Here is a 21,881-nt window from a genome sequence, read left to right on the forward strand (position 1 = left end):
AAGACAAGCAGATAAGAAAGACCATTCCACAAGAGATAGTATATGCACAGAAGATTGTATCACTGTTACAGAAGAGAAATGCAAAAAGAAGCATGTACAGAAAAGGGGGGATGTCAAGTTCACTGTTAATCTCAATAACATAATCAACGATATCAATAAGAAAAAAAATATAGAAAAACGTCATGAAGCGAATAAAGTCAATAATTTCATATTCAAACCTATAGAATGCAAGAGTTGCGCCCAAAAAAGGAGAAGTAGTTCAAAAAAATCCAGACAAGTCAACCATCAGAAACGAACTAGCTCTTCATATTCCGTAATAAAAAAAATTATCCCAGATATGAGAAGAAAGAAGAGAAATTCCAAAGACAATCGTACGATGAAACAGCGACTTATAACCCACGGCTAGAGTTACTTGCGTTTCTTAATAATAACAAAAAGGAAAAGAGTGCATTATTGGTGAAAGGCAAAGGAAGCGTAACCAATATCAGAAGTAAGAGTACTGTCCCTTTATTTCTACTTGTAAAATGCCATTCCTCTAAATCCAAAACATTAAGTAATTATACTAGGAATGTTAAATATAAAGTCGGTACTAACGAAGCCTTTATTAAAGTTTACAGTGATGCTAAGAAAACGAGTAAAGGTTCGCTTCCTTCTGAGAATACATATGAATTTGTTAACGGTTTTAAAGAAACAAATAAACAAATTAGAAATCACGAAAGTATTTCCAGTAAAAGAGGCAAGTCAAATGATAAAAAACTGCAGTTATATCAGGGTCCAACTGATATAAACAAGCCTGTACTAGCGAAGGCCATTTATGAAATACTCAAGCCTCTCATTGAACAGGAATATCTGCAATACAAGGAGGTCAAAGAAGGTACATATTTTTGATCTTTAATTTTTTATCTAGTTTTAAAAAGTTTATTTTTTAGCAATAGAACGTTTGGAGCGGAATTTACAATACCATTTCAACAAAAATCGAAATAATGAAAGTGATATCCAGATTTACAGATCATTATCAAATATTAACCATTTGAGAACCGGTCAAAGTGAACTGAACCTATCAGAGAAGACAAATAAAGAAATCAATGACCCAAAAAACAACCTAGAAATCATAGACCCCCTCGAAAACAATCAAAAGAAAGGAGATCCTAGTACAAATTGTACCATTTCAGTTCCGTGTATTAAAAAAGAAAAGATTTATGATCCTAGTGAATACGAAATCACGATAATTGCTAAAGATTGCATTGACAAACTGAGAAAAAATGATGAAAGTGATGGAAATAACGATTCTCAAAACAAAAATAAAGATCCGTGCAAGAAGGATACAAAAAAAGACGTTTGTGTGCAAGAAAAAAAAGATAACAAATGTAAGAAAACACAAGAAGAGAAAAAAAAGAAGGATCATTGTAGACAAATAAAAATTGAAAAAAATATATGCAACAACACAAAAGAAAAAGAGAGTTGTAACAAAAAAAAAGAAGATTCTTGCAATGGCAAAGAGAAATATGTTGTTTGTGAAAAAAAGGATTCTTGCCCGAAAAAAGAACCGAATCCTTGTGAAAAGGAAGATATTTGCAAAAATAGCAGTTCAGCTGAGGACTGTTTCAAGCAAAGATCATCAAGTCGTAAAAATTCAAGAACCGGTTTGAGTGACCACTCATGTATGAGAGCAAAGAAAAAAATTGATGACTTTGGTGAACCATCAGCAACTTGTTGTGACAAGGATAAAAAAATAACTCAGAAAGAGGAATCTTGCCAAAAGCATGATCAGGGCTGTAAACATGACAAAGAAGATCCTTGTAAGAACTTCAAACCGAAAAAGAAACCCACCAAAGAGGAAATATGTGGTAAATCGAAGCGAAATGCTGATGATTCTTGTAAAAAGTTTGACGAAAATAAATCAAATCGAAAGTGTGAACAGAAGACTCCACGGGAGGATTGTATGAAACCGAGTGAGGTTACTTGTACGAAAGGTAACTCCATGAAACCAAGACCATGCTGTGAGCAAGTCAGCGTTTGCGAAGAGCCCAAACTACCTATGATAAAACCTAAATGTAGTGATGAAAACCCTAAGAGAGATAACTCTAAGAATGCTACAGAAAAGAAACCAGATCACTGTAAGCAAGTACCTATGCCGGCAGACTGTCCAATGAAAATAGATGCAGAAGAGAAACGTCAGCATGGTGAGCAAAATATATTTAGAGATAAGTGATAATCAATTCATTCCCTATTTTATGTTTCAGGTGATTCGATTAACTGTACACAAAAATCATGTACTCAGAAAAGTATGGAACCTACTGAGCCTCCAAACTGTTGTAAGCCTAGATCCAAAAAAGAAGACAAGAAATGTACGAAAACTTTTGAAGGCCAGCAGGTTTTAGAGGGAAAGGAAGGTAAATTCTACTTCTTGTTACAGAGTCATTTTTTCAAACAAATATTGAAAATATAAATGTATGCATTCACTAGAGATTCCTACGAACAAATTGACGTTACATATTTGCAAATTGTAGGGATATCAATAACTAATAATATTTCGATGGTTGATAACTAATGATAACCCTACGGAAATATAGGGTTTTTATGATTTAGTAAGCAAATTGGAACTCAAATCGGGTTTCTTTTAACTGAAGTTGCCAAGCGAAGTTTTCATTGAAAAAACAAAGAGACAATTATTGTTTTCGAAATATGGTATCAATTTCAGAACACTTCTTGAACCACCGTGAAATGATAGAATACATTCTAACGATACTTATTCTGATTTTGCAAACCTTTCTTCGAAGTTCGAGAAAATATCAATAAAGATTCTACCATACATTTTCGAACATGTAAGCAAAGTGAAAAAAATGGTCGTTCTATAAAAAATGTATTCTTATCGTTAATTTCAAACAAAAGATTTTCAAATTTCAAATAGAAACCAATTTGATGTTTTTCAATATGTTTTGGATTATACCAGACAATATATGTTATTCCTTAATTTCCAAACGCATTAGAAGTTTCTAGTTGTTGAAAGTGATATTCCAGCTCCTCACAACCATATACAAATGGTTTGCATCTGTTCGCAACCTGTAAATGGTTTCAGGCTCTATTTTCTATCGATACTTCAGGTCCTTAGCAATATATACGATGGATTCTGATCAAACCCCTGAAATACGGGTGGGTAAGTTGGTAGGTAAGTACCACATCTTTCTCTACGTTTCCACATAATCCATCCTTGTCCTGTTGTAAAGCGAAGTGAATTTTCCACATTACGCTGACAACATTCGTAAACTCTCCTTTTCCTTTATTTTTTGCGGAAAGTCTTCGAATTCAGGAGGAAGAGAAGTCAATATGTAGCTCGGCTTGATGCGGTTCTCTGTTCGGCTTTTTTCTTCAAATTTTCGAAATTTTATGTGGATTTCATAGTATAAGGTGAATAAATATGTTCAATGCTATATTCCTCCTGCCGCTTTAACTCTGATGCGATGTGTGAAAATTTAGCCTGCTTGTTTTACTAATGGAGGTCCGTTATACAGTGCATTTCTTTAATTTTTCTCCCCTTTAATTTTTTGAACGGGTCAATTAAAAAAATTGAAATTTGGGATAATGAAATTAATGCATGAATACTTTATTTTGAAGTGAAATTGGCAGATGAAACTTTCAATATGGCGACTAGGCGCCATTTGGAAAAAAAAAATTAAATAGAAAAGGGGGTCTTGTGATACATTTTTTTGAAGCTCCTGACAAATGCTTCACAACCCTAGAACATAATGCCAATATCTTCAACTACTATAAAATGGCGTAATGAACATTTAACTACATAATATGAGGTAATAAGCTTGAGGTCAGTTCAGAAGATGCTCGAAATTGTTGCCTTGAACTTCTTGACATATAAACAGCCTATCCGATATTTCACGCCGAACATTTTCGAACACAGTAACGTCAATATATCTACAAATATTTATTATTCTCTGCCATATATCCAAAATTGAAGACGGTTCAGTTTCGTATACCTTTTGCTTCAAATAGCCTCATAAAAAAAGGTCCAAAGGTCTCAAATCTGGCGAGGGGGCCGTCCATTCTGTAGAATCTGGACGGCCAAACCAACGACCGGGAAAAGTAGTATTCAAATAGTTTCTTACTTGTCTGGAGTAATGTGGTGGTGCTCCATCTTGTTGGAATATAATATCCATATCGAATTCATTAGGATTCGCTTCGACGATTTCAGTGATAAGAGGGTCGACAGTAGTTTCCAGCATATCCAAATACAGTTCCTCTGTTGAATTTTGATCGATGAATAGAGGTTCTACAATTGGTTTCCCAATATTCCTGCCCAAACGGTATTTTTTTCTGAATATTAGGTATGTGTTTCGCGGAAAACGTGAGGGTTGGTGTCACTCTAATAAAGTCAATTTTGTCTGTGAACATTACCGTTAAAAAAACTGTACATTCGTCACTAAAACAAATATTGTGGAGATAGGTAGGATGCCTTGCAATGGTTTCCGTCATGATTTCGCAGAATTATGTTCTTCGATCAGGGTCATCTTCAGTTAATTGATGTACCATTTTAATTTTATATGGATGATACCTATTCCTCTTCAAAAGTCGTCACACAGTAGAAGGAGACAGCTCACTATCATCTAACCAATTATTTGCACTTGCTGTTCTTACGGAATGAACTGATGACCTGGGGGCTTTTTGTTATGTACACTACCGGTAGTTGTGAATTTGGATACAAATTCCCTCAAATATTTTCTACAGATAGGACGATTCAGAAAACGGTCATTGAATTTTTTTTTCCTATGGACGATAATTGACCATTTTAGAGATTGTTAACGTGATACCTTTCTACTAGTAAAACCGAAAACTAAATGAGAATATTCTAACTGAACAATGATGTTCGTTGTCGTACTGATATTTTTCGTCGTTTTTATAAACAAAAAATAACTTTGCAAACCTAATCGGGTTGTTGGAATTGCCATATGGCAGATAAAAAGGAATATTTCTAGAAATATCGATATTAATGTGCGATATTTCGCCATTTTGTAGTAGGTGAAGATATTGACTTCATATTCCAGGGTTGTGAAGTATTCGCCAGGAGCTTCAAAATGATGTGTCACAAGACCCCCCCTTTCCATTTAATTATTTTTCCCAGATGACGCCTAGTCGCCATCTTGAGAGTTTCATCTGACAATTTCACTTGAAAATAAATTATTCATTCATTATTTTCATTATCTCAAATTTCAATTTTTTGAGTTGACTCGTAAAGTTGACTAATAAAAGGGGGAACATTAAAGAAAGCACTTTTTATCCACTGTAATCATGCGAAAATTTTGTTAATCAAACAGTAGTTGTATTTCCTTCATTATCTTCATTGGAGGTGCCTAGCAGCTGACTCTATTATGTGGATTAACTCATTCGGCCCTGCACTCATTACCTACCAATTTTTCTTTCGGAAATTTTTTGCAAGCAGTTTTGCATTCAAGCCTTACTTCGATGAGTCACTTGTTTTTAAGCTTCGGCTGCCAGTCTATTTTCCTTTCTTCTGCCACACTGAACCCCACTAGAGAATAAGACAAATCATACGATCATACTTAGATTCAAAATTATCATCGAGATATATCGATTGATAGATAGATTGAAAATGAAACAGTTTTTATTCATCCCGACGACTTTGGTTCATTCAAACTTATCATCACTTTTCTTAAAGTTGATTCTATCAAGTTTATATCGCACGTCATGCATAGAATATACATTTTTTTTCTTTCATTTATCAATAATATGAGTGAATCGGTATGAACATTCATTTGTATACCTATATGTATATTTAAAAAAACTAATGAAAACAAAAATAAAATTGTATAAAACTCAATGAGTTTATAAACCGTAAATCTTATTAACTTGCAGACATCAGACAGATATCTTGTCAAGAAATCATGAAACAGAAGGAAGAGGTAGCCAAACTTACAAAAATTCCAACTTGTCCTCCGAAACCAATACCAAAAAAAGTAAAAGATAGTACCCCATGTCCTACTGCTAGTAAATCAGATGTTCGATACTGTACAAAATTATCGAAGAAAGAAAAGGAATACGTCCCTGAACAAGCCAACCCTGCTAAAATGCCACGTCAACATCACGAGGAACACTGCATTCAGAGACCTACACCAGAATCAAGAGAGCCGCGACAAGTTCCGAAAGACACTTGGATGCCAGTTAAAATTAACAGAGGTGGGCATCGATTATACTTCATTTTGGTGAATAACAGTGGTAGTGAGCCTATAGGTCTATCTGCCGAGAGGTCCAGAGTTCGAATCCGTTTTCAACTCGATGTTTTCTCACGAAAATCTATCTTACTATTCCTTTATTAATTCTAAGAAACATATGTTTTATGAGGCATTTCACTAGAAATCTATACTAATATAAATGTGAAAGTTTGTGAGGATGAATGTATGTATGTAAGTTGATGGCTCTTTCACGTCTAAACCACTGAACGGATTTTGATGAAACGGTACATAAATACAGCTTATATATCAAAATGAATATAATATAGGCGCTACAATTCACAGAGGTTTTGTGTAATTTCGGTCATGATATAACGATAAGTAAAGTAAGTCGGAAAAATTCTTGCTCCCTGAGAGCCGTTGGAGTTACATGTAGATAATGTACCGTGAGATTGTATATCTTAATTTTTTTTGGCCGTCGGACGCATAATTTATCTTAAATAGTTCTAAATAATAAAAGTCCGCGATAGCATATATCTACCTCTCATGTGGTGGCAACTATATGCAAAATTCTTAACCATAAATACAATTAAATTGGATACTTTTTTTACAATATACATATTATAATATCTGTCAAATTCTTATAAATTAAGTATTCATTGTAGATAAACTTTGTCTTTCACAGTTAGTGATTTGGACGTATCGTTTAAAAGTTATAACGATAACATTAACTTGACGCAACGCAGTAAGCCATAACGCGTCGCGTCTACTGTAAGACGACGGGGGACGATGCGCGGAGGTAGAGGGGCGGTCTGAGGTTAACCAGCTATCGCACCCCTACGAACGACAACCCTCAGAAGTCGAAACTTATGCGAGCTAAGGACTAACGAGATCTTACTTTTTAACGTGTGATTCCTAAGACGGGTTGGACAATAGCAAGTGAAAATCGAGCGTTCAGCTTGGGGCTTGAACTATCGACTCACACATAGGTCGATTGACTAAGTGAACAAAGCACTCACGTCGAACCGCCCAGCTACCGACTGGTAACTCAATTCGATTCTCGAAGCTATTCATTCCTCAGTACAGTTGGCATTTTTTTCAGTTACTGTACTGTATTTTTAAAGTGAATATATAAATTACTAGCTGTTGTCCGCTCTTATAATAGCGTACAGCCGAAGCCATACTGAACCTAGAATCTTGAAATATGCAGGTAGGTTCTTTTTATAGAGTAAATGAGCATCAAGAAAGGGAATCAGGAATTTCCACCCCAAGGGGGAAAAAGCGCGTTCACAGATTGTATTAAATTTCGTCAGTTTTGAAGTTGGAAACCTGAAGTTTTGGGTTAATAAAAAGATATTGTAACTATTTGTTTAAAATGGTCTGTCACGAAACCTAATGCGGCAAACAAAATTCTACACGGGAGAAGCCACGGGCAACAACTAGTCAAAAATATAGAAAACTTTAAACCACTAAATTTATAAAAACAAAACCGAATTTTTTTCGTACTCAAAAATAATTAATGACGGAAGAATTTATATCTTCAATATCAAGAGTTAATTGTTTAAAAAAAAAAGAATTTTACTTTAATTTTGAATTTCTCTGGAGATTGTGAATGAGTTTTCAACTCATGGCTGGACGGAGAGCAGCCAATTCCGGATTGGTTTGTCGAGGGGCGGCCCCCAAAAGCATAGACTTGTCGATTCCTAAGAATTACAGACCAATAACATGCTTGAATTCGTGTTATAAGTTTTTTACAAGCATGTTATACACACGAATACTCACCGCAGTTGACCGAGTGTTCGAACGAATATATGAGCAGAGAGGGTCGAAGAGAGGAGTCGCTAGATATAAAGAAAACCTCTCATCCATAGATGTGTAACCCAGGACTTTCGGTTACCGAAAGGCATTTGAAACAATGTCGCATGAGCTCATCTTGCATTTGCTCAGATGCCTTGAGGTACCCGACAAAATAGTGAGATACATTGAACAACTTATACCACTCTGGCGAACTCGCTTCACCATAATATCTGGTCAAGCCAGAGTCCAATCAGGGTGGGTCACTTTCAGAAGCTGTATATTTCAAGGCGATTCCCTCAGTCCCCTTCTCTTCTGCATATCACTATTGCCATTATCAGTTGCGCTAAGAAATAACTGTGGTACTCCCGGAAACCAGAGGAACAAGGTCACCCATTTGTTTAATATGGATGATCTTGAACTTTATGCCTCTGGAGAGAAGGATCTCCATCAGTCCTTGAGGGTGGTGGAAGAGTACACGCATGCTATCGGTATGAAATTCGGGATAGACAAATGTGCAATGGTACATCTCGAAAGAGGAGGATGCGGGGACTACGGAGAGGATGTACAGCTGGTAGATGGAAGCATCATACACCACCTGGATTCCGGAGAGACTTATACTTACCTCGGGGTGGAACAACGCCACTCACAAGAGGTAACAGCAGTGAGAAACTCTCTCCGCGGCAAGTATCTGCACAAACTTCGACATATCTGGTCATCAGAACTGTTGGGAAAAAACAAAGTTGCTGCAACAAATATGCTTGCCGTTCCAATCTTACTCTACTCGTGTGGAGTAGTGAAGTGGACTCGGGAGGAGCTGTATCAACTCGACGTAAAGACCCGAAAAATGATGTATCTCTATAGGAGTTTGCATCCCAAATCGTCCGTTCCACGATTGTACTTTCCCCGACAACAGGGAGGCCGTGGACTTGAGTTTGCAGTATCTACATGACAGAATGGTACTGGATATAGCCTGTAAAGTCATCAGGAAATCGGATCCCCTTCTCTGCATGGTCTGTGACCATGGGATAGCAGGAATGTGACTCTGTCACCGAGTTGGAACTCGTTCAGCAAATAGCTCATATAAAAGCTGCAGAGATCACCTCACTTCTGCGGAAACACAAAGATAAGCCAATGCATGGGATCTTTTCCAATAACATTGAAGACCGTGGCTTATCAAAGTGCCTGACTTTCGCTTTCCTCAAGTCGAGTGGGCTGAAGTCGGAAACTGAGGAATTCATCATGGCTTGCAGACCTTAGTCTGCCGCAGTCGCGTGATGGGTGTAGAGTTTCATGGCACAAGGTGCAGGGCCTGCCGCGAGGCGCCCGAGGCCTTAATGCACTTGCTATCTGCAAGTCCAGCATATACGGTCTTGGCCTATATCCATCGACATAACGCGGCCCTAAGAGAAAGCAATATTACCATCTACGGCACTCTTACGGTATTGACGAGACTATGGTGTTGCCCTACGCTCCGGGGGATATTGAATCCGTTGTGGGGAACGAGAAGTGCCGAATTCATTGAAACTATTCGTTCTCCACCCTCAGGCTCATGAAAGCTAATCAGCCTGATGTAGTCCTTCTCGACCACCAGGGCAAGACAATATTTGTCATGGAGTTTTCAGCCCCTGGCGAGACGGATATCATTCAAAAAGAGGAGGAAAAACTGATAAAAGATCGAGATTTTTCTCTTCGAACTTCGCATACTCTATCTAGATGACTCTGTCAAGATGGTTGTTCTGATTATTGGAGTCCTTGGTAGAATGATGCCCTCTCTACTCTCAAATTTAAAAATCATACCGTCTTGCCGCACTAAAGCAGAAACTTCAGCCGCACAGATGCAGAAAGCTGTCATTCTTGGCTCACTGCGCTTGCTCATGGCACATGATCCTCGGACCCATTGTACACTTACCCCACGGTGTGGGGAGTGGTTATTGGTTGATAATGCTGGCGCGCCCTCCCGAATGTATCGGAGCTTCGGGGATAGGACCTGACCAACGCAAACTACGGTTTAAAATAAAATAATAATAAAAATTATACTAATGGAGCAATTTTCATGATTTTTTTTTTTTGGTTTGTCTTCGTCGGGAATAGAATAATGAGTATTTAAATATGATGTTCCATCAATAATAATAATGATAATAATGTGTCAGTTTCAAAAGGGCTGTACCTATTTCAGGGCGATTCCTTCAGTCCACTTCTCTTGTGCATCCTACATCCATACAACAGCTTCTTCGTAAGCTATTGGTAACAGCAGTGAAGAACTCTCTCCGCGGCAAGTATCAGCACAAACTTTGACAAATCTGGTCATCGGAACTGTCGGGGAAGAACAAAGTTGCTGCAACAAATATGCTTGCCATTCCAATCTTACTCTACTCGTTTGGACTAGTAAAGTGGACTCGACAGGAGTTGTATCAATTCGACGTAAAGACCCAAAAAATGATGCCTCTCTGCAGGAGTTTGCATCCCAAATCGTCCGTTCCACGATTGTACTTTTCCCGACAACAGGGAGGCCGTGGACTTTTGACTTTGGAGTATCTACATGACAGAATGGTATTGGATGTAGCCTGTAAAGTTGTCAGGAGTTCGGATCCCCTTCTCTGCATGGTCTGTGACCATGAGAGGGCAGAAATTGAAGCATTTCTCTTCAGGGCAGATGCCCAAGCAGCTGATGAACTCGATTGAGTTTTCGACGAAGAACGAGGTGATCACAACTCTGTCACCAGTTGGAACCCAAAAAGCTAATATAAAAGCCGCAGAGATCACCTCACTTCTGCGGAAACACAAGGATAAGCCAATGCATGGGGTCTTCTTCAATAACATTCAAGACCTTGGCTTATCAAAGCGCCTGACTTTCGCTTTCCTCAGGTCCTGTGGGCTGTAGTCGGAAACTGAGGGGTACATCATAGTTCGCCAGGATGGTGTCTTCAACACCGCAGTCGAGTGATGGCCTCGGCCTGGGACGAGGCGCCCGTTAACCTAATGCACTTGCTATCAGCATGTCCAGCATATGCAGTTTTGGCCTATATCCATCGACATAACGCTGCCCTAAGAGTGTTATATTACCATCTGGAATAGGATAACAAGTATTGAAATATGACATTTCATCAATGAAAATAATAATAATAAACGAACTCGAGAGCGGGTGGACCCATTTTTATGAATTTTGTGTTTTTGGATTTGTCTTCGTCAGGAATAGTATAAAATCAGTATACGTATTGAAATATAAAATAATAATGAAAGGGGCAAAACATCAGTGATAATAGTGACGTGTTATTATAAAACGTAAATGACAGCTCATTTATTATAACAAAATGCAGCTGACAGTTCATGTAATGTTGTCTATGTCTATGGTTTGTTTTAAATTATCGCAAAGTTGACCGGTTATGTGTTTGTATTGTGCAAGAATCATTATAATATAAATTTCATCGTGACGATATCATTATTGATAATGCTGCGACCGAGAAGATCTGATTTTTCCCGACTAAGCTGTAATACAATCAAGATCAAAAACATCTCGAATGCCCCATTGTTGGTTAAATCTATGAAAAACGAGATATTGTGCTTACACGTCGCGATGCTAGGCAAATGCAACAAATATTCTTATATGGTAAATCGAAAAAATTCGACCAGACGAAATGGATGATATAAAAAATGTAAGTTTTTCATATGGTCAATTGCATGTGACATGCTTTATTTGTTCTTGGGTCTGATAACAAAATGGGATATGTTGTATATTACATGCAATTTCCAATTAGATTGGCATTTGCAAAGAAATAGTCATTGCCCCAAGGCCAAACAATGTCCGTTTGTGGATTGGATTTGAGCACACTATGTTTTTCACACGGACAATTATACGTGGCATTGTCTCGAGTGGGTAAGCCATCCAGTTTGTTTGTGTTAGCTCTAAACATATACTAACGAAAAATGTTGTACCCTACTATAGCATCAACGGATTAATATTATTTGTAAGTGTTATTGTTCTGATAGAGATAATTGATGTGGCAAATCAACGTTTGCCGGATCAGCGTGTAATATATTGATATATTTCGTTCAATTTTTTAGATAATGTGAATAAGATATTGTCAACTTTTGCCAAGTTATTTCTCTATGAAATTGATGTGATGACCATCTGAATGTTTTCCCTTCATTTGATATCCGTTTCTTGGATATCAAATCCATTTTTTCATGTCTTTGTCATGTCGGTTCACTATATTAGATTTAGAGTGACTTATCTACTGAAATTTTACAATTATGACAGAAATTTCATACTCCAATAAACATAGAATATTTGAGAATGGTGTGCCACAAGAGTTAGTATGTGGTCCAATTTCAATATTTACCTAGTTAAACTATTTTGTTTGAAATTTGAAGGCGAAATTCATACTTTTTTTTGTTAAATATTAGTACCTACACATTATGTATTTCATGGAAAATACAAATTATTATTACAAAGTAAATATTTCAACTGAACTTATAATAGTTTTCATCTTCCAAATCAGGCAATTGTAAAATGTTTTATTTTTCAGGAAAACACCCAAAAAATAATTTGCAAAAAACAAAATCTACTCCATGTACAAAGACAGAAATCACTTCAAAATCAACTTGTCCGAAATTGAATTCACAGAATCCTAAAGAAGAGTGTTCTCAAAAGAGTTTTCTAGACAACTGCAAGGGAATTGTTTCCAGTGTATATAGGATATTATGTCCCGGTAAAAATAAAAAATCAGGAAAAAAAGCAGCTTCACTTGGCTTAATAAGATCCCTGTCCCTTCCAGAGATCAAAGGTAATATCAAAGAAACGGTATTCAATGTCATCGTAAATTAGCAATGATATTATTGTCAATATATATAAAAAAATCAAACTTGATTCATTTTTAGGTTTGACTGGTGGAACTCTAACAGCTTCATCAGGAAGCAATTATGGTAGAAAGAAGCCAGGTACAATGTGTTTTGCACATTATAAAACGAAAAACAAGTACCCTTGGAAACAAACAAATCGTTGGAGTTTGTGCAATGAAAGATTTTTATCTAAAAAATCTGATCCTTGTGAGCCGAACAAGGAGGAAACTGCACCAGAAGCAAATAAACTGAATTGCATTTGTTATGAAGAAATGAAAAAGTTCAGTGAGAGACGTTCGAATAATCAAACTGCAGTAAAAGAAGTATGTGAGAAAAAGTCCCAAGCAGAGTCTACGAAACATCTTAATTTCAAATTGACGGATCATTCCAAAATATGTCAAGCAGCTAGTAAAAGCAAATTGAATTCTAAAATTAAAAAATGCGATTCACGTCCGAAACAAGACCAAAGTATGTTTAATCAGTGTGGAGAAATCTCCAAACAAGCGAAAAGCGTAAATTCTGGAATAGGTGAGTGATTGAAAAATTCCATATGTTTAAAACTCAGCTCATAAATTTCTGTAGAAACCGTCCCGCAAGATAAATGCAAAAAGCTGGCGATAAGCACAGATAAAAAAAATCAAGAAATGTCTTGCATGAATAAATTGAAAAACAATACTGAAGCTGCAGTAAAAGAGGATTCCACTAAGATAGCTGCTGAGCAGACAAAATCCTGTTTGGATAAACTGAAAGATAAAAGAACAACAGAACAAAAAAAGGAGCACATTGAACAAAAACACAAAACAACGACAAATGAAAGGAATTCTCAGAGCTTAAAAAAACGTTTGTATATCCTTCACTTTACGTAACACATACTGAATTGTTTCTGGTTTACAGCACATTCTATATTACGTCCGAAGAGCAGTCTATCATTCAAGCACAAATACCCATGGCAAAAATCAGAGGAGAAAATGGACGCAGAATTATGCCCTAACCAGAGCAATATTACAACAAGATTATCTGGGTTAGAAAAACGATATGGTAGTGAAACTATATGCACAAAACCAAAAATGAGACCTATCAAACAAAGTGATAATGAAAAACAAGAAAAGGGCGATCTGACGGGAAAAAATAGATATACCCTAGAAGTTGAGAAAGATGGTTCTTGCTTCAAGGGCCAAGCAAAACAGGGACAATCCAATACAAGACAAAAGTCTGAAGACCATATTTGCAACAAACCAAATATCAAGGAGAGTACAAAAGATTTACCAACTACAGGGCAAGGGAAAGATGGAAAATGTCTCACCAATAAAAAGGATAACAAAGGAGACATAACTGAGAAAAAAAAGTTTAGTCTGGAAAATAAAAAAGAGTCTTGCTGCTTCAAGGTGTGTGAGAAAGTTACAGCGAAAAAAGAGAATAAAGAACAAGAAAAAGATGATAAATGTCTCAACAACAAAGGGAATAAGGATACAACAATGAAAGAGCAGAAGAAAGATGGAAAATGTCTTGCCGATAAGATCAATAAAGAAGGCCTAACTGAGAAGAAAAAGTTTAGTTTAGAAAATAAAAAAGAATCTTGCTGCTTCAAGGCTTGTGAGAAGGATACAACGAAAAAAGAGAACAAGGAGCAAAAAAAAGACGAAAAATGTCCTGGCAACAAAAAGAATGAAGAGATGGCCTGTGAAAATGTAAATAAAAAGTATATTCTGGATAAGAAAAAAGATTCCCTGTGTTTCAACGAAAAACCGAAAAGAAGTCAATCTGAACCAAAAAGCATTTGCGAGGGAATTAAAAAAAGTCAAAATGAAATGAGTAAAGACTGTTCCAATTACAACAAAGAGTGTACAAAAGAAAACTTGAAGAATTTATTGGAAAATTATAACAAGACAATCGAAAAAATGCTGGCCAAAGATGAAAAATCTTCAGAAAACGCTAAGAAACGGACTGTTTGCGAAACAAAAAGTCATATAGGAGATGGTAAAGAAAAAAGCGGTAGTATCAAAGATATTTGCTTGAAAATGAGAAAAAAAGAAAGCCGGGAAGAAGAGAGAGTCAAAAACCAACAGTGTCAAAAGACTGTTGAAAGTCGAAAATCAGATAAACCAGGTAAGGAAAATTATTTTATTAACCTTACGGTCTCATTTTGCTGTAAATAATGTGCGATTATTTTATTAGTCACGACAACAAAACGTGGCGTGGAATTGACGTATTGAAAATACTTTCCCACATCAGAACAAAAGTATTGACACTCAACAAGTGTTTTCCTAATAAAGGGAGCATCATCAGGAGATAACTCAAACTCATTTCATTATCTCAAAACAAAGATTATTGTAAATCGTTTAAGACAACTCCAAATAACCTCATCTCACTTTTTTCATCATTCACTCAGGTATGTTAGGTTTTTTATATTTTATTATTTCTTTGAGAGAAAACTCACTGGCTTTCTACTTCTCCATCTTAATACAATTTCTCCTTTCTTCGAAAGGAGGAAAACATTTAATTCCAAAATTAACTATCTATGAAGATACGCAGATCATGCATGGAAGTTACTTGAAATGTCTCCTTAAATGAGAACCTTCAGTATACCTACTTTGGTTCTTTGTCAGAGTTTCATATGTCTCACTTTCTATAAATATTTCATATTTCATTGGTTCTAAGAAAAACACTTGTCCCAAACTAGAACAAAACTCTATTTCCCGTTGGGAGATGATAATAATTTGCTGAAAGTGCTCTATACTCATTTCACGCCAGGGGTTCCAATTCTGCAGCACTACAAAGGCCAAAAAACCAATACATTGAAATGAACCAGCTGCGAACTAGTCCACATGAACAGTAGAATTGGCGGTTCGTATTGGATAATTTTTACTAACCGAGTTTTATGATTGGCTGAAGAGTCATAAAATTGAATTTGAAATCATGTTACGGTGACGAATAGAAATCGGGGAATGCGGGTATGGTTATCTCCGTCGTGTTCAGTTCAGGAACTGATCACGATTTGAGTGTTGAAACTCGATATTGGTGTAGTTATAAGTACTTAAAAGTTTTGTTATCTGTTCAAAATGTGGCATTCTTGGACAAGTACTAATAGTAATAACGAGTGTGATAACAACGCTAATATTATCCAGTGTAGTAATTCCAATAGCGATGGTAAACAATGCGAAACAGAGAGATACCAGTGACTAAGATTCGTAAGCTTTTGAATATTTGAAGACAGAGAGTATGTTTCAATGTATATAAGAATCTACATCTCAAGTGTGGTTTCGAGGGAAACAAACTATTACAAGCAACATCAGATTTGACCGAAATTCCTTTTTCAACTGTACGGAAAATAGTCAAAAACAAACCTTATGAACGCGAGACGCGATGTGATATAGGATTACCAAAACCTTTAGATGTTCATCTAATAAAATCATTGAAAAAACAATATACGACTGTTACAAAAGCAATGAGATTCCTGTAACTGAAATCATAAGGAAGAAATTGAATGCTTCCGGCCATAACGAGAGCTGCTGTGACAAAACTCTTCAGAATCGAATAAAGAAACTAGGATTCAGATTTAAAAGAATGAACAAACGTTAAGCAGTTATTGAAAAGAGAAGAGTACTGAAATTGCGTAACAACTACTTAGAACTAATAACTAAATATAGACAAGGACAACAGCAAATTTTATATTTGGACGAAACTTACTATAACACTCACGACACAGTTATGAAAAGGTGGACTGATGGTTCGAGAATGTGTACGCCTAACATGCCCGCAAACGAAGAATCGCGACTAATCATTGTGGATTGCGGAGGAAGTAAAGGATGGGTTCCGAATTCGTTGAAATTATGTAGAAAAAAACTTGAGGACTACAATGTTGACTATCATAAGAATATAGAAGCTTATATTTTCGAGGAATGCTTTGAAAACACATTGATCCCAAATTTGAATGCGAATAGTGTAATATTATTGATAACGCTTCCTATCATTCGCGACAGCTCATCAAAGTACCGAATAAAAATTCGAGGAAAGATGAAATACAAGGTTTTTTAATGGATAACAATTTATACTTTGCAGATTACTATACCAAAAACCTACTACTTGAAGTTTTACAGACAAAACATTTGAAAAAGTGTATGAATTTGAGAGTATTGCTGAAAAGTATGGACACATCATACTGAGACTTCCCCCCTATTTTAGTGTTTTCAATCCCGAGTTGATGTGGAAAAAATTGAAACAAAGTATCAGAGAAAGGTAATAGAGCTAATTGAAGAAGAAGTATCTAATATTACCGAAGAAGACTGGCAGAAAAGGATTAAAAAAGTAATTTCAGTTGAAAAAGACTATATGGAGATTGGACACTTCCATATTAATGGAAGTAAATTCATTATTGATTTAAATGACGACAGTGATAGTGAAACAGAGAATATGGGAGAGGAATTATCAGAAGCTTTCGAAGAAGGTTAGTGAAGTGTTTTTAAAGTGATCGATTGTATATATGTGAGTAAGTAGTATCCAGAAGTATATATATATATATATATATATATATATATATATATATATATATATATATATATATATATATGTATGTATATATATATATATATATATATATATATATATATATATATATATATATATATATATATATATATATTTCAATTGTGATTCTTGTATAATCAGAAATGATTATTGAATAACGAAATTAGTTAGTTTAACTATGACTATGACTATATTATTAAAAAAGGGGAGCTGTTAGAAGGTAGGTTGCACTATATCGTTTACTTGAATTCTATAAAGATGGATCGAGAACTGAATGTGGGTCGAGGGCTGAAATTTACTGTATGATGTGAAATTCATGTTTCAGTTGCCCGCCCGGTCAATACACATCAGTCATCCGGTACTCAATAAAATGATCGAGTCAATATTTTCCAGGCAGCCACGTTGCACTTGGGGCACTGAATGAACCTATTGCTTCTATACTGGCAACGGAAAATTGATGAATGTGTCACGGATCATCAACCAGGGAACACACACGGAAAAACTTTCATAAAGGGACCGGTCGAAAAAAGAACTGCTTCAACAGAGCAGGGATCCGCTCAGAATCATTACTGGACTACTTACTGGACACTTTCCATGGTGAGGATACGTGAACAAAATAGGGATATATAAGGGAGATCTTAGCTTCAGACAACGCAATAAAAGGACAAAGACAGCTCGTCAATTTTTTATGCGAATATGAAGCACTGGATCACAGTAGGCAAATGATTTATGGACAACCCAAATTAAGTCAAACGACCAACAAAAAACCTGTACGAACTGATACAGAGAACAATTTGAATTGGCATCATGAGAAAGATGTTACGAAAACGCAATACGCCCATGAGACTGAGTGTTTCTTGAAGACTTGGAAGAAATGGATGTCAAACAGCTGCCAAGCAGCAGAAAAAAATTTATAATTTTTGAACCAGGTTGAGCTGCAATGTTTTGTATAACTCGTCCTAATTCGCAATCATTTCTGAATTAAACTGCAGTAATGGGAAAAATATAAATCTTATTCAATTTTCAATAAATAATTATAGGCCAATTTTATTGCTTTCAATATTTTCAAAATATTTATAGGTTTTCTCAATATTTAGAGGAATTTGAATTTTCCCATGATGGGCAATATGCCTACGGAGACAGTGTGTGTCGCCTCTGTTTGGAAAATGATGAAACAGCAGAGCACATATTTTATGCCTGCCCCGCTGAGAACCGAATCAGGTTTTCAGAGTTTGGCAGAGCCGTACTCTTACCACCTGACTTGGAAGAACTCACCATACAAATTAATCGGCTTCGTTAAGAAGCTGGGTTTATTTGGTAGAGTGTCAATAGCTGTGAGCCGCAATAAACCCTTGCGGGTTGCAGTGGAGGGTCGAATAGACCTACTCACTTTTGACCTAACCTAGTCTTTACGGAGTTTGCAGCTTTTCATTCAATTACTAGCATTTAATTGAGTGTGGACTTTCATGTTTGGATCTGTGCAAATATTTTGATATAGTAGGTAAATCGTAACATTTTACTCGAAAAATCAAAACAGAGTGGTTCCACCTGATTTCGAAATTATTCATCTGAAAGAAATCAATTTGTAGCAATGAGGAAATTTATATCTCAGAAGAGAATCATTTCATTTGGTTCACCTTAGGAATTTATTCTTGTGTTTGTCTACCCTTCTACTCATTTAGATATTTGTCAATGACACAACTTTAGTCAATTTTGACGAAAATTTATGTAAATTGAAAAATAGAAAGAAACATGATCTTAGTGCCATTTGATAAATTAATAAATTATTATAATTTGAGATTGTATGTTGTCCTAAACGACAAGTATATTGATCGTCTAATTCTTTCACAGGTTCTACTCGACAAAAGGATGCTCTAGGTGTGAATGATATCAAATTAGATGAAAACGAAGATGATGTGTTCATTTGCAAGGTAAAAAAGCTCGGAAAATCAGAACAGTTCATATGCAGTGCAAAAGGTGGAGAATGTAAAATGTCCAGTGAGCCAGAAAAAGGTGTTGTCAGGGTGCTGAAATGTAAACTAACAAAAGATGATTGCGGAAGAGACGTGTTTGTTTGTAAGGAAATAAAGCCTATGACTGCTGGAGATGGCAGCTCAGAAGCCGAGTATGAGAAGATGAAACAACTACTGAAACAAAAAAGTTCTCCAGAACTACCAACCAGACGTATGACTATTTCCAAGAAACTAGTTTGTAGAGAAAGAACAGAAGACGAAAGCAACGAAGTTCAGAAAGAAAAAATCTGCAACGTGCATGAAGTTAGAGAAATAGTCGGAGGAAAAAGTATCAAAAAACAACAATCTGAAAGCTCAAGAAGAAAATGTCCTTTCAGCTATAAAGATTTATTGAAAAAAAGTGAACAGATCAGAAAAGCGACTAAAACTGAATCCTCCAAAAAAGATAAGCGTTCGAACAATCAAGATTGCAAAGACAAATTGAAAACGTAATGAACAAAATTTCGTCGACTCATTTTTCTGTACCATGCATTGTTTTTGTTTTCAATAAAAAGTATGGGATTTGATAGAACTACAATTTCTGTGTTAATTTTTTAAGAAGAACAAGAACTCCATTCCTACCGAGAAATGTATGTAAGTTTATACAAAAAAAACAATTAATTGATTGGATGATCAAATGAAACAAAATTAAAGAAAACATAAACGTCTAAACACCTGAATTGACCAGTTACATCTGTTTTCGGGCCGTGCAGGCCAATTTCTTTTGTAAACGTATATTTTTATATTAGACAGCTGTTAGTTGAAATCCAAATAATGAAGACATCTCACTGACATTATGTGACATCGGCAGAACATTCTTTAGAACCAATACAGATCAGAGTAAATTTTTCTTGAAGAGCTATTTCCAAATTCGATCCATTTAATATTGATACAAGTAAACTCTTAGTATATTATATAGATCCTTATTTTAATATCAATGTTGATGAATACAAAAGCAGAATATGAAATTGAGGCGTAGAATATTTTCAACTACTATAAATTAACAAAAATCGATTGTAAATTCCAACAACAAATAGACACATATTTATGCTGGGCATACGCTTATCCAACCAAACAATGAAAAGTTTTGTCTGGTTCGGAAAAAACGAAAAGGTACCAGACAAACCAAGAGTTTTGTCTTGTTTCATTTCGTGAAAAAAAACCAAACCGGGAAAGAAGTATCCCGTATATCTGAATCCTGAAAGAAGTCGAATCAGTCTGATAGCTGTGTCGAGAAAAGATACATATTTACTATAAAAATAAATGTTTCAAATTGAAAATGGTTGTTATCTATTTATGTAAGGTTACCATTTCTGTCTTTTTCAGTAAAAGTGTTCAACGTACTAGGCGCAGGCGCTCCCGATAGACACTTGATCCATTCATCTTCAGCACTCCTACGATTTTGACACGATATGATGTAACCTTAGTATTCTAGAAACTTCGTGAGAATATCATTACTCTCTCTCTATTTCATGGAAACCATTTTTATCACTCTCTTAAATCGATGTTGTATTCATAGGCGAGCTTGTGGAATTACGAAAGATAAGCTGTAGAATAATGAAAATTTTGATAAAATGGAAATGTTGCAAATGAATGAATTTTGTGATAATCATTTTGTTAACAGGAAATTGTTACTTTACCGCCATTAAGATTCAATAATATCATTATCATACTAAATCACGTGTTACTACATTTTCCCTTTTAGTTTCCGTGTAGTTTTAAAAGTGAATAATCAATTTGATTACTTTAGGTAGTTCCAAAGTAAGTATTTCATGAGATGGCTTAACCTTGTAATGAGTAGAAGAAACAATAGCCAAGAACGATTCGAATTCAAGTCCAATTTCGCTAGGAGACGCAAATTCTTTAGAATGGGATCATACACTTGTGTAACGACATTTGCTTTAATGCCCTGTATAGTACAAGAGCGTGACGAGGCCGACGCGAAATTTCTCCTTCAATAATTATGTAGTTTCTGTACGACATGCTCTCGAACCACCATTTTCTCTTGACAAATAATTCAACGTCACGTGTTGTATAACTCCTAGGTATACGAGGTCTGTTAAAAAATTAGGTGAATTTTATTTTAATGAATCGAAGAGGTTTTGTATTAAAGTGTATAATATTTTAAAATTCTTGCAAAGCGCTTTCGACTTTCGTCGATTCATTAATTCAAATAAGTGTATTCAGCTTTTCCAAATCCTTTTTTTTTAATTTTATTTTTTTCTTAAATATTCATTTGTTTTTTTTCCCAACATCAAACCGTTATTTTAACACCTCGACACGTGTTTCGATCACTAAGTGATCATCTTTAAGAGGAAGATCAAACTAATCCTACTTACAAAGTTTTTCTTATTTATACCTGCTGCGTCTTGATTGTCTTGAATTAGTTTCACAAGATTCTAACGGTCTTAAATTTATTTTACAATTTGCCCTTATGTAATGGTCAGGTAAATCTAATAATTAAAATATCATTTTAACAAGATATATAATATACTATTAGGTATTGGTCCAC

The 21,881-nt window shown here is 35.6% G+C and overlaps 2 protein-coding genes across 2 annotated transcripts in view; one reads left to right on the forward strand and one right to left on the reverse strand.

Moving 5' to 3' along the window:
• Positions 1-21,881, reverse strand: part of LOC111508404 (alpha-tocopherol transfer protein) — a 77,486-nt gene that overhangs the window by 25,909 nt on the left and 29,696 nt on the right. The window lies entirely within an intron of this gene.
• On the forward strand, positions 303-19,907 carry LOC111502946 (uncharacterized). Its single transcript, XM_074185663.1, has 10 exons — positions 303-490; positions 611-874; positions 930-2,183; positions 2,244-2,393; positions 5,884-6,204; positions 12,521-12,778; positions 12,873-13,361; positions 13,416-13,673; positions 13,728-14,939; positions 19,209-19,907. Exons 3-10 carry the CDS (start codon positions 1,664-1,666, stop codon positions 19,820-19,822), a joined length of 3,822 nt encoding a protein of 1,273 aa, XP_074041764.1. The 5' UTR covers positions 303-490; positions 611-874; positions 930-1,663; the 3' UTR covers positions 19,823-19,907.

This window comes from Leptinotarsa decemlineata, unplaced genomic scaffold, assembly GCF_025532065.1.
Source record: "Leptinotarsa decemlineata unplaced genomic scaffold, Ldec_3_MD MMD2_tig00078346_RagTag_RagTag, whole genome shotgun sequence".
Classification (NCBI taxonomy): Eukaryota; Metazoa; Arthropoda; class Insecta; order Coleoptera; family Chrysomelidae; genus Leptinotarsa; species Leptinotarsa decemlineata.

What these genes read in the sequence shown, in the direction of transcription:
- LOC111502946 (XM_074185663.1), top strand. Translation starts at nt 1,664, where the DNA reads ATGAGAGCAAAGAAAAAAATTGATGACTTTGGTGAACCATCAGCAACT. An exon ending in AGAAGAGAAACGTCAGCATG is followed by an intron (nt 2,184 to 2,243) that starts GTGAGCAAAATA and finishes TTTATGTTTCAG; the next exon opens with GTGATTCGATTAACTGTACA. An exon ending in AAGCGTAAATTCTGGAATAG is followed by an intron (nt 13,362 to 13,415) that starts GTGAGTGATTGA and finishes AAATTTCTGTAG; the next exon opens with AAACCGTCCCGCAAGATAAA.